Source organism: Pan troglodytes, chromosome 19 (assembly GCF_028858775.2).
Source record: "Pan troglodytes isolate AG18354 chromosome 19, NHGRI_mPanTro3-v2.0_pri, whole genome shotgun sequence".
NCBI lineage: Eukaryota > Metazoa > Chordata > Mammalia > Primates > Hominidae > Pan > Pan troglodytes.
The window spans coordinates 20,967,675-20,985,051 of NC_072417.2; the positions used below are offsets into that span (position 1 = coordinate 20,967,675).

General features: G+C 45.2%; 1 protein-coding gene across 1 annotated transcript in view; it reads right to left on the bottom strand.

Annotated features, from left to right (window-relative positions):
* Window positions 1–464: 464 nt before the first annotated feature.
* Window positions 465–17,377, bottom strand: part of LOC468298 (leucine-rich repeat-containing protein 37A3) — a 37,076-nt gene continuing 20,163 nt past the window's right edge. Inside the window, 9 exon segments of the mRNA XM_054670784.2 lie at window positions 465–669; window positions 776–878; window positions 881–914; window positions 993–1,099; window positions 1,649–2,095; window positions 2,098–2,316; window positions 2,396–3,403; window positions 7,151–7,475; window positions 7,564–7,678. Coding sequence (XP_054526759.1) covers window positions 612–669; window positions 776–878; window positions 881–914; window positions 993–1,099; window positions 1,649–2,095; window positions 2,098–2,316; window positions 2,396–3,403; window positions 7,151–7,475; window positions 7,564–7,678 — 2,416 coding nt within the window. The 3' untranslated portion in view covers window positions 465–611.

Here is a 17,377-nt window from a genome sequence, read left to right on the forward strand (position 1 = left end):
GGCCCACCAGTGCGTTTTCTGAAATACAGTCCCGCAGAGGGCAGTCTTGGGAAATTACTGTTCTCACACACTCTTCTTGACTCTACCCCTCCAGCACCTCCCTGCTATCCAAGGGTTGGGATTTTTAAAAAGAAAAACAAATTTTAAAAAAAGCAATGTGAATCTTTCGCCATCTTGTAAGGGTGAAAAGCCCCCTACCAAGTCTGGATGAACATTCATGCGTGTGCTTGAGGGCTTGGGAAAAAGACAGGGCTTGGCCCCACAGTGCAGGTAGGCCCAGTGATCCTATGATAGGGGCCAGGAGACGGGAGGTCCCCTGTGGGCAGGAGTTCAAGTATGTGGTATTATATGACTGGTGCTTGATGAACCAAGGGAGAGGGCACCAAAAACAATGGTATTTAATTGTAAAATCTCCACCCCCTGAGGATATGTTTTCAGGTCTGGGTGACTAGACTGGGAAACAAGGGCAGGAACGATGGCCCTGTGCTTGCTCTGCCCGCTGCCTCTGTGGATGTGTGGGCCGCTGGCTTCAGTCCTGCTTTTCTTTCTGATGGGTATTGTTTATGCTATGTTTTTTTTCCAGGAGGCCTGAGGTGGGCTGGGTTCTCCTCCTATGGCAGGGCTTCGGCTTCACTCTCCTCCTCCTTCTCTGTTGGGGCTTCGCTGTCCCTGGGATAAGAATAGCAATGCCAAGGTTTTCATTCTTGAAAGGAGCAATTAAGCTTCTCACCCCCTCCTCATTTTAGATGGGAACTGTGATGGTCCCGTCATTTACCTGGGGTCCCTGTTGAGTATCTTGTCCTCATTAGATGACTTCTTGTGCAGCTTCGATGCGTGATTATTTACTCTCGTGGCACTGAGATGTTTGTAGATATCTTAAAGCAGAGCGGTTGTTGGAATGAGAAAAGTCCATCCTAGAAGATAGAAAGGGAAATATTAATTTTCCATGTCCTCTGCTTTCCCTGGCCACAGCAATGAATCCTCCAATGTACCTGACTCTCCCTTCGCGAAGAGCATCTCCTCCCTGGCAGAAATCTGAAAATGCCCCTGGGGAGACACATGCACAAGACAGTGAGTGATGCAGCCATTTCCCACGTATCTCACAATGTACTTCTCTGGTCTTACTAGGACTAAATGAGTATCTCAGTCCATAATCACAGGGAGAAGAACCACCACAGACCACATACCTGGGGTCTTGAAAATAATTCCATGCATGTGGGACTTTCAGAAGCTCTCCATGTCTGTCCAGAAGGGCCCCACAATATACTGGGGGGACTTTGTATGTGGCTCAGCATGGAGCAGGGGCAGGATGTTCATTCCCACTCATCCCCTTGGCCAAGTGCCCTTGTGCAGTGAACAAACTGCACAACCATGCTGGGCAGAAGCATTTTATATCAGTCCCCTTCGGACTTAGTCTCACAGGCATCATTTGATGGGGGGTGGGAGATGAAGTGGTTCTTCCTTTTCTAGATACTTTATTCTATAAGTTTATTTTTTGTGGAGACAGGCTTTCACTATGTTGGCCAAGCTGGTCTCAAACTCCTGACTTCAAGTAATCCACCCACCTTGGCCTCCCAAAGTGCTGAGATTACAGGCGTGAGCTACCACCCCCGGCCTACAGTTCATCTTGTGCCCTAATCTATATTTCACTCTCTACATGAGCAAAGTGGGAGATCACTGTCATGACCAAAGTTACATGGCCAAGATAAGCTATGGCCTGGGAGTCCCAGATTCTTCTGTGTGGGCACTTTCCTGGGATATGCTAAATGATGGGAATTCTGGGTCTCATGTTTCTGTGTGGTTCTCACCTCAAGCGACTTCTCTTTCTGTTCACTCTGGGCTTCCGTGCTCTCATTAATGTAGTTCTCAGTCTTCCATTGGTCCGTTTCCCATTCTATCTCAGATGCCTTTACTTCCTGCTGCCCACTGAGAAGCTTCATCAGGTGGCCTGTCCTGGAGATGAGCTTGGCACAGGTCACTTGCACATGGGCCCCAGAGCAGTCCATCTTCAAGGTCCGGATAACATGAGCAATGAGCCTTCTCACATTGTTGTTGGGGATAAGGGACTGTAGCTGCTGGGTTAGCTGAATTTCAGACTGAGCAATGGGTAATTGAAGCTTTTGGGCTCGGGGGACATGTCAGTGCCCACGTTGTTGTATTCCCATTTTGTCTCAGTTTGTTTAACAGTTGGCCCTAAGTTGAATGCAGTCCCAGCGGAATCTGCCTCAGGAGGATGATTGTAGTTTGTGTTTTCAGAGATGGTGACTTCTGGCATGTTAGTGTTTTCCATAAAAACATTTTCTTCCAAGGCATTTCAAAATTAGCTGGGTTGATGACACGTGCCTGTAGTCCCAGCTACTTGGGAGGCTGAGGTGGGAGGATTCCAAGGCATTTCTTGCAGTTGTGTCTTTTATATTAGTGGTTTCTATAAAATGTTCTGAAGGAGCAGATACTTCCAGAAAAGGGTTTTCTTGAGGACTCAGGTCTCCTAAGGATGAAAAAGCCCCTTGTGAAGGGGAATTTATGAGGCTCTTCGCTGCAGAGAACGGAGGCCTGTTTGCGAGCATCAGTCTATTCAGATAACTTTTCTTTCTGAACTTTGGGCTCTTTTTGACCTTGGGTGTTCTGTGGGTCATGCGGGAGCAAGTTTTATGAAAGCGGTATTTTTTTCTGCAATGTACAATTGGTTTAGAAGCCTTCATATTTGTAACTCTAGCCTTTGCACTTTCTAAAATGGAAAAGGCGTGGGTGAAGTCTTTCGATCTGTCTCTCACCTGTGGTAGGGCTTTTGCAGGGCTGGAGGTAGAAGGCGCGCCCTTGGAGAAGGGTGTCAGCACAGAGACTGCTGCCTTATGCTCTTGGGTGAATGAAGGCTTGGTGTAGATGGCGTTTCCCGCTAACTTCTCAGGCCCCTGCTGTGTGTTAGGCTGTTTCAGCTCCCTTGGGGCTGGACTCTGGAGCCTTTTTTCTTCGGCAGCGTTCTCCACAGATGCCTGGGCACCCTGTTCCCTCCTGATGCTCTGCCTTCCCACCTCTTTGAAGTGCCTTTTCTGGATGCTCCTTGGGCCCATGAGGACTCTACTCACTCTCTACCAGTTTTTGCGTACAGTTTGAATCTTTGCCAGGCTGTTTCCTGTGGTTGGCATTTAAATGAACGGTAGTAACATTGATTTCACATCTAGGTTTACCGCTGAGAAATATGGCATGTTGTTCCTTAGTGCACTGATAACATCACTCTCGTCATTGGTGTCTAGCTGCTCACTCCCAAAGCCTGACAAGTTTATGCCACTGCTGTCTGAGGGCTCCTCCGGCTCAACAGTCAGCTCAGTGCTTGTGTAATTCTTCCGGGCTTTTAACACCTTCGTGAACGCTCCTTCTGGATTCCCTACAGATTCTTCTTCAGCTGTCAAAAAAGAGACTGCTTTGCTCATGAAAGATAATGGGATGGGATGCATCAGTCCATAGCTGTACACCCCAGTCACACAGAGTAGGAGTCAGCAAACATTTGAGTGCCATTCAGAGAGGAGAAACACACACCCAATCCTAAACCTATGAAATGGCAACAAGAAAAGGAGAAAATATATCTTTTGAAAATACGGCCATCTACTTGGAACATTCCATAGTGTGACATAGAGTAACTCTGCTTAGGATTATTTCGTTGATCCCCAGGGGCCAATTGCCCAGTGCTCAGTCAAAGCCCAAGGTGGAAGACAAGTGCTTCCCTGATGAGCTGATGAGCTGGCCTCTCTGCAGACTGCTCCATACCCTGTGCTGTCCTGCCTCAGATGCAGAGAGAGCACAAGGCTCCCGCTCTCCTCGTCCTTGGTGCGCCTGTGTTCTTTTTTTTTAATTGATCATTCTTGGGTGTTTCTCGCAGAGGGGGATTTGGCAGGGTCACAGGACAATAGTGGAGGGAAGGTCAGCAGATAAACAAGTGAACAAAGGTCTCTGGTTTTCCTAGGCAGAGGACCCTGCGGCCTTCCGCAGTGTTTGTGTCCCTGGGTACTTGAGATTAGGGAGTGGTGATGACTCTTAAGGAGCATGCTGCCTTCAAGCATCTGTTTAACAAAGCACATCTTGCACCACCCTTAATCCATTCAACCCTGAGTGGATACAGCACATGTTTCAGAGAGCACAGGGTTGGGGGTAAGGTCACAGATCTACAGGATCCCAAGGCAGAAGAATTTTTCTTAGTACAGAACAAAATGAAAAGTCTCCCATGTCTACCTCTCTCTACACAGACACCGCAACCATCCGATTTCTCAATCTTTTCCCCACCTTTCCCCCCTTTCTATTCCACAAAACCGCCATTGTCATCATGACCCGTTCTCAATGAGCTGCTGGGCACACCTCCCAGACGGGGTGGTGGCCGGGCAGAGGGGCTCCTCACCTCCCAGTAGGGGTGGCCGGGCAGAGGCGCCCCTCACCTCCCGGACGGGGCGGCTGGCCGGGCGGGGGGCTGACCCCCCCACCTCCCTCCCGGACGGGGCGGCTGGCCGGGCAGAGGGGCTCCTCACTTCCCAGTAGGGGCGGCCGGGCAGAGGCGCCCCTCACCTCCCGGACGGGGCGGCTGGCCGGGCGGGGGGCTGACCCCCTCACCTCCCTCACCTCCCTCACCTCCCTCACCTCCCTCCCGGACGGGGCGGCCGGCCGGGCAGAGGGGCTCCTCACTTCCCAGTAGGGGCGGCCGGGCAGAGGCCCCCCTCACCTCCCGGACGGGGCGGCTGGCCGGGCGGGGGGCTGATCCCCCCACCTCCCTCCCGGACGGGGCGGCCAGCCGGGCAGGGGGCTGACCCCCCCACCTCCCTCCGGACGGGGCGGCCGGCTGGGTGGGGGGCTGACCCCCCCACCTCCCTCCCGGACGAGGTGGCTGCTGGGCAGAGACGCTCCTCACTTCCCAGACGGGGTGGCTGCTGGGCGGAGGGGCTCCTCACTTCTCAGACGGGGCGGTTGCCAGGCAGAGGGTCTCCTCACTTCTCAGACGGGGCGGCCGGGCAGAGACGCTCCCCACATCCCAGACGGGGCGGCAGGGCAGAGGTGCTCCCCACATCTCAGACGATGGGCGGCCGGGCAGAGACGCTTCTCACTTCCCAGATGGGATGGCGGCTGGGAAGAGGCGCTCCTCACTTCCTAGATGGGATGGCGGCCGGGCAGAGACGCTCCTCACTTCCCAGACGGGGTGGCGGCCGGGCAGAGGCTACAATCTCGGCACTTTGGGAGGCCAAGGCAGGCTGCTGGGAGGTGGAGGTTGTAGCGAGCCAAGATCACGCCACTGCACTCCAGCCTGGGCACCATTGAGCAGTGAGTGAACGAGACTCCGTCTGCAATCCCGGCACCTCGGGAGGCCGAGCCTGGCAGATCACTCGCGGTTAGGAGCTGGAGACTAGCCTGGCCAACACAGCGAAACCCCGTCTCCACCAAAAAAATACGAAACCAGTCAGGCGTGGCGGCGCACCTGCAATCGCAGGCACTCGGCAGGCTGAGGCAGGAGAATCAGGCAGGGAGGTTGCAGTGAGCCGAGATGGCAGCAGTACCGTCCAGCTTCGGCTCGTCATCGGAGGGAGACCGTGGAAAGAGAGGGAGAGGGAGACCATGGGGAGAGGGAGAGGGAGAAGGAGAGGGAGAGGGCCGCGCCTGTGTTCTTGCTACCATCACAGCTGAATGCAATGAAAGGCGGTCCTCTGAGAGGAGCAGGGTGGAGATGCTAAAGTGGAGGCCCCCTCCCATTGCTGATAGATCCTCATCTGGCATGCGCTCCACCCTCCCCATTCTCTGCTCCCACATATCGTAGCCCCATCACAGAAGATGCGACATGGAAAAAAGCACTGTGTCCACCCTAGTTCTTAAATTTGGGCAGGGATTTGGGGTGTATGTTAAGAGTTTTTCAAATTTGCCAGATTGTATGCCTATGTTGTTAAGTACACAATGAATCTCTGGTATGATAGCAGTTTCTGGATAAACATTACTTGAGGTCCTAAAATGCAGAAGGGAAAAAGCAACTTTTGTCAGATGCCTACTTTGTTTTCATTTCATCTCTAATATTTTGGATGGGGAATCATCCAAAGCTTCTGACTGCATGAAGGTCAAGTGTGCCAGTGTGCAGCTGGGTTTCTTTTCCAGAATTAAAAGTATTTTGGGTGGTGGTGAGGGTCAGAGGAAGAAGTAAAGATTGTGAGAAAGGGGAAGAAACATGGGCTTGGGGAGAACCCAGAATTGGGGCCAGAAGACCTGGCACTAGGCTACAGCACTTAGCACCTCTGATCTTGTTTTTCCTCATCTGTAAAAGGAGGTTAACAAAGCTTTTCTGCCCACTTCTTGGGGAGAAGGGAATAATATAATTGGTAAAAAAAAAAAAAAAAAAAAAAAAGTTTTGAAAAATAAGCAACACTGACTTTATGTAACCAAGCATTATTAATTATCCACCCCATATCACTGGTAGATACCTGTATTCAAGCTATCTGGACATGAAAGCAGTCACATTTTAGAAGTCATGAAGTTGATGCTAATAAACCTAATCTACAGAAACACTCTTGAAAGCCCTTGAGCGTTTGTTCTGTGAACAGAAAGGTTTGAGATTCAGAGCAAGTTCAGAGTTGGATGGTCTAAGAATGGAAAAGCCCTCCATTCCATTAGAAGAGCCAGGTAGCAATTTCTGGTTATGGAACCAGAAGCTCTCAGGCTTCAAATAAAACAGCATCACTTGTACTCTTATAAAACTGTAAAAACGGAAAAACCAAAACCGTATCTACATCTGTCCTATAAGGCAGAGAGTACTTGAGACCTCATGAATTTAAAACCACCTTACAAACTACATTGCACTATATGAAGAAATTATCACTGTGGGCAAAGCATCAAGCAGAGAGCACAGTACACAGTGTGTGGATGTTAATGTTATTCCCTAGCCTTCCCATTCCTTTGTCTTGGTCCTTTGTGCATATGGAACAGTTCTATTATTAAATTTTGTAATAGTAACTGAGAACCTGACTCTCAGCAAGGGAGTAGTTCAGAAATTGAGGGAGTTTAACTCTGAATGAGTAAATAAAAATAAAGCAATTATGTCATTAGCTTAAAATTTTATCATCATTAAAAATAAAAAGTTTAAAAACAAATACTTAATGTAACAATTTATCACCGCGCAATTTGGACTCACGACAATGTATGGTGTTTGTCAGACATGCACTGTTGCAATGCAGCTTGACTGTCTTGCAGACAGCCTCAATGCTGTTTTTAAATTGGCAGAGGCAGCAGGCCATATGGCTAGGTAAGATCCTATAGATGAAAACAGAGAGCAATAAATTAGCGGTAAAGCGGTTACTTGAGTAGGTAAAGGAGGCAGCCAGCGCTACCACAGGGGTGGGAAAAAGGTGTTCATTGAAGCCTATGGACTGGACAGTTGGGTAGGAACCAGAAGGCCAATAGGAAGGAGGGCAAAGGTGCCCAACTGAAGGGTAAGCATGGCAGTGAGTATGGTATGCCTAGAATAAAGATGGTTGGGATTAGAATTGGGTGACAGTGATTAGTAGTTTAATTCAGAAGTATCTCTTCCCAACTCAAAAGTCTCACTTTGGGCTGAAAGTACAGAGGAAGAAGGTAGACTTTTAAGAAGTCTGAATAAGCCCCCAACTTCTGGAGTCCCTTTCTCAATTCCTGTTGGGAGTGGGAAATATTATAAATTACTCTGGGCATTAAAAATAGCTTAGTTTAACCTGGATTGTGGAGTTATAACAAAGATTGCATTGGTCAAATCTGGACAATTTGAGCATTCAAAAGAATAACAACAATAAGTTACAACATATTTAATATAAAGAAGAATCCACGAAGAGTGATATAGAAAAAGAAAGAGGGGGAGTTCTTCTTCAATGAAATAATGCCAGCTAGTAAATGTAGAAGGAATGACAGAATTTTTAAAAGTGTCACTTTGCAACCATCAGTGTAATACAAATTCATTCAGACAAGGATTATCATTGATGCACATTTGGGTGAAAAGACATTTGAGAACAGGATCTTCACTGAACTCAAAGTAACAACCCACAGATTATTTATTAATTACCAAGCGGAAAATTATTATTTTTTATTTTCATTTTGTCACCCAGGCTGAAATACAGTGGCAAAATTATACCTCATTGCAGCCTCAACCCCCTGGGCTCAAGGGATCCTCCAAATTCAGTCCCCCGAGTAGCTGGGAGTATAGGCTTGCACCACCATGCCCAGCTAATTTTTTTTTTTTTTTTTGTACTTTTGTATTTTCAGTAGTGACAGGGTTTCCCCATGTTGCTCAGGCTGGTGTAGAACTCCTGGGCTCAAGCAATCCTCCCACCTCAGCCTTCCAAAGTGCTGGGATTACAAGTGGGAGCCACTGTACCCAGCAAAATAATTACAATGGAGAGATCTGGAAGATCACCTTAGTCAAGTGATCAAACTTAGTATTACAGGCCATCTGCAGTTACGAGGCAGGAAGGATACATCACCTATGCAGTATTTTTCCCAAAAATGCTTAACTTGAATTTCGTCATGAGGAAACAGACAAATCCGGATTGTGGGACAATTTACAAGACAACTATCTTTGACTCTTAAAAAATGCCAATGTCATGAAAGATCAAAGAAAGTAGAAGCATGTTTTAGATTAAAGGAAATGAAGACATGACATGCAGTGCCTGATCTTTGATTAGATTCTGTACTATTCTTTCATCTTTCTGGCTTGTTTGAATTTTTTTCAATATGTAAATTTGGGCAAAAGAGGTAACCGAGACAATTGATTAATTTACTGTTGTGGCTTATTGGGGGCACTTTCAGAGAGATAAAAACAATCCCTGTAACTGAAGTAAAAGGTTAATCTTAGGCAGTATAGCATGGTCATTAAGAATACAGATTCCATAGCCAGACTATGCTTCAATCTCAGCTCTGCTAATAATGTGAATTTGGGCAAATTGTTAAATCTCTGTTCCTTGGCCTTGTCATTATAATAGTACCTACCTCTAATGAATTTTGAGGATCAAATGAATCAATACCTGAAAAATGCCTGGTGCACAGTGAGTGCTCAATAAGAATTAACTATAATTATTGTGTTGCAGAGGTTGTGGGGGGCCTTTTCTGAGTCCTCCAAAAGGATGGCTTTATTGGGGCCACATTGAGACTGTGAAAACAGAAGAGGGTTTCATGGATAGAAGAAGTCTATGAGTTGGGGGTACAATGTATAGAGTTTTAGATTAAAACTGCATCCAATGAGTTGGCCTGACACATCTTTCAAACCTATAGAGGAACAATCACAAGTGACTAGTATTATTCCTTTGGGTCCAGTGGAAGCCTCTGATCTTCATATGGAATGGACCCGGAACCGTAACCCAGCATTTTGTTATATAGCAACCTTACCTCTGCCACAAAGGCGTTTCTTTTGTTTATTTTGAGGCTGGGTCTCGCTCTGTTACACAGGCTGAGTGCAGTGGTGCAATCTTGGCTCACTGCAGCCTCTTCCTCCTGTGCTCAAGTGATCCTCCCACCTCAGCCTCGTGAGTAGCTAGAACTACAGGTGTGTGCCACCACACCTGGCTAATTTTTGTATATTTTGTAGAAATGGGGTTTCACCATGTTGTCCAGGCTGGTCTCGAACTCCTGGGCTCAAGCAACCCTCTCTCTTTGGCCTCCCAAAGTGCTGGGATTACGGGCATGAGCCCAAAATTTTTGGTATTCTTTTTCTGCCCCCAACTTTTTATTTTAAACATTTTCTTTTTTTCCTTTAAGCCTTAGAATGGCTGGGAAACATTTTCAAATGGTATAATGAACACCTGTATAACTTTAATCTGGAATCAGTAGTTGCTAATACTTTGCCACATTTGCTTTCCGTGTATGTATGTCTATACATTTTCTGGACAAAACCATTTGAGAGTCAGTTGCAGACATAATGACCCTTCACCATTGAAGACTTCAGCCTGCAGCCCCTAAGAACCAAGGCATTCTCCGACATAACCAGAGGACTATCATCACCCAATGGAACTTCATATTATCCTTGTCTACTATGCGGTCCGTATACACATTTTCACAATTGTCCCAATCATAACATGGCTTAAAAAATTCAGAATCCAATCAAACATCAGACATTACACTTAGTACATGATTCTTTAGTCTCCTTCAATCTAGAACTGTTACCAGGATTGTTTTAAAGTATACTGACAAACCTTTGAGACTACAAGGAAAAAAAAAGTGGATAGCAAAGAAAAAAGATGCCACAGAACTTTTCAGGTCAAAAACCCTAAAAGTGACTATGTTGGTAGGAAGCCCTGACTGTGGAGGAAACACTATTTCTAGCATCCTCCATAATTCAAGTTGCTCATCATAATTCGTTGTTCATCTATTTTTTTTTTTTTTTTTTTTTTTTTTTTGAGATGGAGTCTCGCTCTTGTTGCCCAGGCTGGAGTGCAATGGCTTGATCTTGGCTGACTGCAACCTCCGCCTCCCAGGTTCAAGTGATTCTCCTGTTCTGCCTCAGCCTTCCGAGTAGCTGGGATTACAGGCACCCACCACCATGCCCAGCTAATTTTTGTATTTTTAGTAGAGACGGGGTTTTACCATGTTGGCCAGGCTGGTTTTGAACTCCTGACCTCAGGTGATCTACCTGCCTCAGCCTCCCAAACTGATAGGATTACCGGCGTGAGCCACTGGGCTGGATGCTTGTCTTTTATCTTTATAAAGTTTTTAAAATTCATGGCTTAATTTGCACAGTTAAAAAAAATAGGACCAATTCTTTTGCTTTATAGCCAAAGAAGAAGGAATAAATCTAAGAGGAGGAACTGGTCAAAACCATACTCCCACTTGTCTTCTTGTATGACATCACAGCCTTTCTTACATTGCATGTAATCACCTGTCCACTTGTCAGGCTCCTGGACTATGAGCGCTTTGAGGGCAGAGACCACATTTTTTTTTTTTCTGAGATGGAGTCTCACTCTGTCGCCCAGGCTGGAGTGCAGTGGCGCAATCTTGGCTCACTGCAATCTCCGCCTCCCGGGTTCAAGCAATTCTCCTGCCTCAGCCTCCCGAGTATCTGGGATTACAGGTGCCCGCCATCATGCCCTGTCATCCCCGTGCCTGGCATGATGTCTGAAATGTATTAGGCATTTAACAAATGTTTATTGAATAAACAAATGACATTTTGTTTATATGTCAATAAAATGAATAAATTGATTTTGATGCAAATTTTTATTCCAAAATGCTGGAATCGATTTTCTTTTTAATTCTTTAAGGTGAACAAGAAAAATAAAAGAAACAGGAAGAAATAAAAGAAAATCTGCCTTTAGGTTAACCCAAGAATCATCTTTGTACTTAGGCAGAAATTATAAAAATAATAATTATTACAGTAAGTATCTACTGGGTAGCCAGGTATTTGTGATCAGCAAATACCTTATGTGGTAGATATTATTATTGCCCTATTTTTAAATGAGGAAACTGAGGCACAGAGAGGTTATATAACTTGTCCTAGGTCACCAAGCTATTAAGCAGCAAAGCTGTAATTTGAACTCATGTGTTTAATCTGTATGAAGAAAAAGGGCTTATTTTAACCTTAGGTTTTTAAAAAATTTTTATTTTCGTTCTTCATTCTTTTTCTTTCTCTCTCTTTTTCCTTCCTTCCTTCCCTCCCCCTTCCTTCTTTCTATTTTCTTTCCTTTCCTTTCTTTCCTTTCTCCTCTCCCCTCCACTCCCCTCCCCTCCCCACCCAAACAGGGTCTTGCTCCATTGACCAGGCTGGAGTGCAGTGGCGTGATCTTGGCTCACTGCAACCTCCTCTTCCCAAGCTCAGGTAACCCTCCTTCCTCAGTCTCCCAAATAGCTGGGACTATAGGCACGCACCACCACGCCTGGCTATTTTTTTGTGTTTTTAGTAGAGATGGGAGTTTCACCATGTTTGCCAGTCTGGTCTTGAACTCCTGATCTCAAGTGATCCGCCTGCCTTGGCCTCCCAAAGTGCTGGTGTGAGCCACTGGGCCCAGCCTTAATTTTGAGAAGACTAAATACAGAAGTGCCTTTCAACCTTCTTCTACTCCTCTGGGAGGACCTGTATGAGAATTACAATTTCTCATTAGCAGGGCACGGCAGCGCTTGCCTGTAATTCCAGCTGTTTCAGAGGCTGAGGCAGGAGAATTGCTTGAACCCGGGAGGCGGAGGTTGCAGTGAGCCAAGATCAAGCCACTGTACTCCAGTCTGGGCGATAGAGCAAAAAAAAGTGGATTACAGTTTCTCTTTTTATGTCTTTCCCCTAATCATTTCCCATGATTAAATAGTCTATGGTCGATGAGACTTTTTTTTTTTAAGAGACACACTCTCACTCACTGTGTTGCCCAGGCTGGAGAGCAGTGGCTATTCACAGCCATGATCCCACTGGTGATCAGCATGGGAGTTTTGACCTGCTCTATTCCTGAACTGGGCTGGTACACCCCTTTTTAGGCAACCTGGTGGTCTCCTTTTCCCGGGAGGTCACCATACTGATGCTGAACTTAGTGCGGACACCCAATCAGCATAGCATGCTACAGCCCAGAATTCCTGGACTCAAAGGATCCTTCTTCCTTTGCCTCCCGAGTATCTGGGACTACAGGCATGTGCCCAGTGAGCCTTCAGAGATTTAAAACCATGTTGTAAGTGACATCAGTGAAAATGGTGGAATAAAGACATCGAGGCTGGGCGCAGTGGCTCACACCTGTAATCCCAGCACTTTGGGAGGCTGAGGCAGGTGGATCACGAGGTCAGGGGATCGAGACCATCCTGGCTAACAAGGCAAAACCCCGTCTGTACTAAATATACAAAAATTAGCTGGGCGTGGTGGCAGGCGCCTGTAGTCCCAGCCACTCGGGAGGCTGAGGCAGGAGAATTGTGTGAACCCGGGAGGTGGAGCTTGCAGTGAGACGAGATTGCGCCACTGCACACTCCAGCCTGGGCAACAGAGTGAGACTCTGTCTCAAAAAAAAAAAAAAAAAAAAAAAAAAAAGAGACATCCAAAAATTCATCCCTTCATAAAAGCAACAAACACCAAAAAAAGGGAGGGCAAAAAAAAAAAAAAAAAAAAAAAAAATTGACCAGAATAAACTTTTTCAGAACTCTAGAAATGTAACCAAAGTCTTGCAGCAACCCGAGGAGCATTTATTCAAGAAAAATTTCTGTAAGAACAGTGAGATTTGTGTTAACTTGCCTTAGACCATTCCACACTCTCTAGCTCAGTAGTCACCTCAAAAAACAGCCCACATCCCCAAGCAGAGGGAGCAGAATGGAGCTGGAGCTCCTTCAAAGCCTTATTCTCAGTTAACTGTCATGATGTCATCTGTCTGGTGGTTCCCTGGAAGACCTCATTTGAAAGGTTTGTCTTTATTTGACCAGAATGAAAGCTGTCTAGTGCTAAAGCCTCTCCAGAGAGGGTGTTTTTGGAAAACAATTACAGACAAGTGTTTTAACATGGCAACTGTATTCGGCAATGAATAACAGTTTGGGGAAAAAAAGCCTAATCAAAAAGCTTAATAGGAAAAGCTGAGTAATAAGATGTCCACAGGAATTTTGAAACACTCTGATATATGCTTGGGAAACTAGAAGTCCATAAGACATATTCCTGGCAATTTGCAATGTCATGCGCGTGCATAGGGCAGGCTGCCAGCATGGTCAGGAAAGACATACTAAGTTCATAAACTCTCACCCCTGGCTGATCTTGAGGTTCTGCACAAGCAAGAAGTGAAAGCTAAGGCATGGCTGTAAATTGTCTAGCTGAGTGCTGAAGGTATGCCCCAACATGTACACAGAGCCCCTTGGCAAAAACTAGGAGACTTATCAGTTCCAAGAATTTAAGTAAATCTTCATTTAATCATTAGCTGATCGGTAAGCTAACCAAGGAGATACTTTAGTGGCAACACATGACATATAATGCAAGACTTTACAGAAGAAGTTCAGAAAAGTCACTAAATAAATAGCAACTACTAACACAAGCAGCAGTAACACCAAACCCTGGCAGCATGGATCTGATTTTCAGAATTGCTACATTATATTATTTAAAATATTCCATTTTTAACAAACATTTATGAAAGATGCAAGGAAACAAAGTATGGCCCAAACACGTGGTGGGGGGAGAAATAAGCAGAAATTGTCCCTGAGAAAGACCAGATGTTAGACTTACTAGACAAAGATTTTTTTATTTTTTATAGTTGGGGTCTTGCGAAGTTACCCAGGGTGGTCTTGAACTCCTGGCCTCAGCCTCAACCTCAGCCTCAGCCTCCCAAAGTGCTGGGATTATAGGCACGAGCCACCATGCCTGGCCTAGAGAAGGATTTAATTCAGCTATTTAAAATATGTTCAAAGAGATAAGAGAAATGATTCAGTTCTGTAGACTAGAGAACTAAAGGAAAGTATGAAAGCAATGTCTCATCAAATAGAGAATATCAATAAAGAGATAGAAACCATAAAAAGGAGCCAAATAGAAATTCTAGAGTTGAAAAGTATGGTAACTGAAATGGAAAAATTATTAGAGGTTCTCAATGGCACATTACAGCAGGCCGAAGAAAGAATGGGGAACTTGAAGGTTAATTGAGATTGTTGACTCTGAGGAACAGAAATAAAAATGAATGAAAGTGAATGGAATCTCAGAGACCTGTTTGTGGAACACATCATCAAGCTTACTAACATACACATAATGAGAGTCCCAGGAGAAGAAAAACAGAAAAAAGGAGAAAGAATATTTGAAGAAATAATGGCCCCAAACTTCCCAAACATGATGAAAAACAATCTGCATATTCAAGAAGCTCAAGGAACTACAAGTAGGAAAAACTGAGGGATCCACATGTAAACATACTGTAATCAAACTGACAGAAGCCAAAGACAGAATATCTTGAAAGCAGCAAGAGAAAAGCAACTCATCACATACAAGGGATCCTCAATAAGATTAATAGCTGATTTCTCTTCAAAAACAATGGAGATGCTGGGCATGGTTGCTCACACCTGTACTCCCAGTACCTTGGGAGGCTTGAGGCTCAAGAATTGCTTGAAGCCAGGAGTTGGATACCAGAACTGGCAATAGAGTAAAACCCTGTCTCTACAAAAAATTTAAAAATAACTGGGCATGGTGGTGCATGCCTGCAGTCTCAGCTACCCAGGAGGCTGAGGTGACAGCATTGCTTAAGCCTGGGAAGTGGAGGCTGCAACGATGTGAGTGGTTGCACCACTGCACTCCAGCCTGGGTAACAGAGCAAGTCCCTGTCTAAAAACAAAGCAACCACACACAACAGTGGAGGACAAAATGCAATGAAATGGCATATTCAAAGTGCTGAAGAAACTGTCAACCAATAATTCTATACCTGGCAAAACTACCTTTGAAATTGAAGAGAAATTAAGATATTCTAGATAAATAAAAACTGAGAGACTTTGTTGCTAGAAGACCTGCCCTATAAGGAGTACTAACGTGAATCTGCACAAAGAAATAAAAAGCACTGGCTGGGCGCAGTGGCTCAGGCCTGTAATCCCAGCACTTTGGGAGGCTGAGGCTGGAGGATCACTTGAGGTCAAGAGGTTGAGACCAGCCTGGCAAACATGGTGAAACCCTGTCTCTACTAAAAATACAAAAATTAGCTGGGTGTGGTGTTACGTGCCTGCAGTCCCAGCTACTCAGGAGGCTGAGGCACTAGAATCGCTTGAACCTGGGAGGCAGAGGTTGCGGCGAGTAAAGATTGTGCCACTGCACTCTAGCCTGGGCAACAGAGTGAGACTCTGTCCCAAAATAAAGAAAAAAAAATAAGAAAAAGATACTTACCTAATGCAATAATTATAAATCTAGTTGATGAACATAAAGTATATAAAGATGTAATGTGTGACAATAACAGTATAAAGGAGGGGGTGAGAGTGGAGCTTTAGAGAAGCAAAGTTTTTGTATACCATTGAAACAAAGTTGGAATTAATCTGAACTACAACGTTATAAAATTAAGATGTAGCTGAGAGGACAGGTGCGCACCACCACACTCGGATAACTAAAACAAATATTTAGAGATAGGGTCTCACTATGTTGCCCAGGCTGGTCTCAAACTCCTGGCCTCAAGCAATCCTCCTTCCTTGGCCTCCCAAAGTACAGGGATTATAGGTATGCACCACTGCATCTGGCCACAAACATTTTGTTTTTTTACTGTTCATTTTTCAAGACAGGTTTTCACTCTGTTTCCCAGGCTGGAGTGCAGTGGCACAATCATGGCTCACTGCAGCCCTGATCTCCCGGGCTCAAGTGATCCTCCTGCCTTAGCCACCTGAGTAGCTGTGACTACAGGTGTGTGCCACCACGTTCAGCTAACTTTTAAGTTTTTTTTGTAGAGATAAGGTCTCAGTATGTTGCCCTGGCTGGCCTCGAACTCCTGGGGTCAAGCAATCCTCCCACCGCAGCCTCCCAAAGTGCTAGGATGACAGGTGTGAGCCACTGCACTGCACAAATACAGAAGACCAAATTATTAAAATTAGAAATGAGAGGGGCATTACTATTGTTCTTAGAGACATAAAGGATTATAATATGAATGAAAAGGATTATACATATAAACAATATATGCTAATAATTGGATAAGCTGGATGAAAGACACATTACCAGAAAGATATGAACTACTGAATCTGACTTGAGAAAAAAACAGAAAATCTGAATAGACAGACCTATGTCAAGTAAAGAGATTGAGGTAGTAATCAAAAAACTTTCCACTAAGAAAAGCTGAAGACCAGCAGGCAGCCTCACTGGTGAATCTACCAAATACTTAAAGAAGAATTAACACCAATCCTTCATAAAGTCTTTCAAAATACAGACGAGGAGAGAACATTTCCTAACTTATTCTATGAGGGTGATATTAACCTGGTATCCAAACTAAAGACATCACACACAAAAAATTACAGACCAGTATTTCTTATGAATGTAGATGGAAAAATGCTTGACAAAATCTGGCAAACCAAATCCAACAGAGTATTCTGTAAACATGAAGCAGATAATAATAGCACGATTCTCCAGATTGATCTATGGTTTCACTGCAATTGTTGTTTTTTTGAGTGAAAAAGTTTTCATTTATTGGCCGGGCACGGTAGCTCATGCCTGTAATCCCAGCACTTTGGGAGGCTGAAGCAGGTGGATCATCTGAGGTTAGGAGTTCGAGAGCAGCCTGATAAACATGCTGAAACCCTGTCTCCATTGGAGTCTCACTCTGTTGCCCAGGCTTGAGTGCAATGGCGTGACCTCGGCTTACTGCAACCTCCACCTCCTGGGTTCAAGTGATTCTCCTACCTCAGCCTCCTGAGTAGCTGGGATTACAGGTGCCTGCCACCACCCCCTGCTAATTTTTGTACTTTTAGTAAACACGGGGTTTCACCATGTTGTCCAGGCTGGTCTCTAACTCCTGACCTC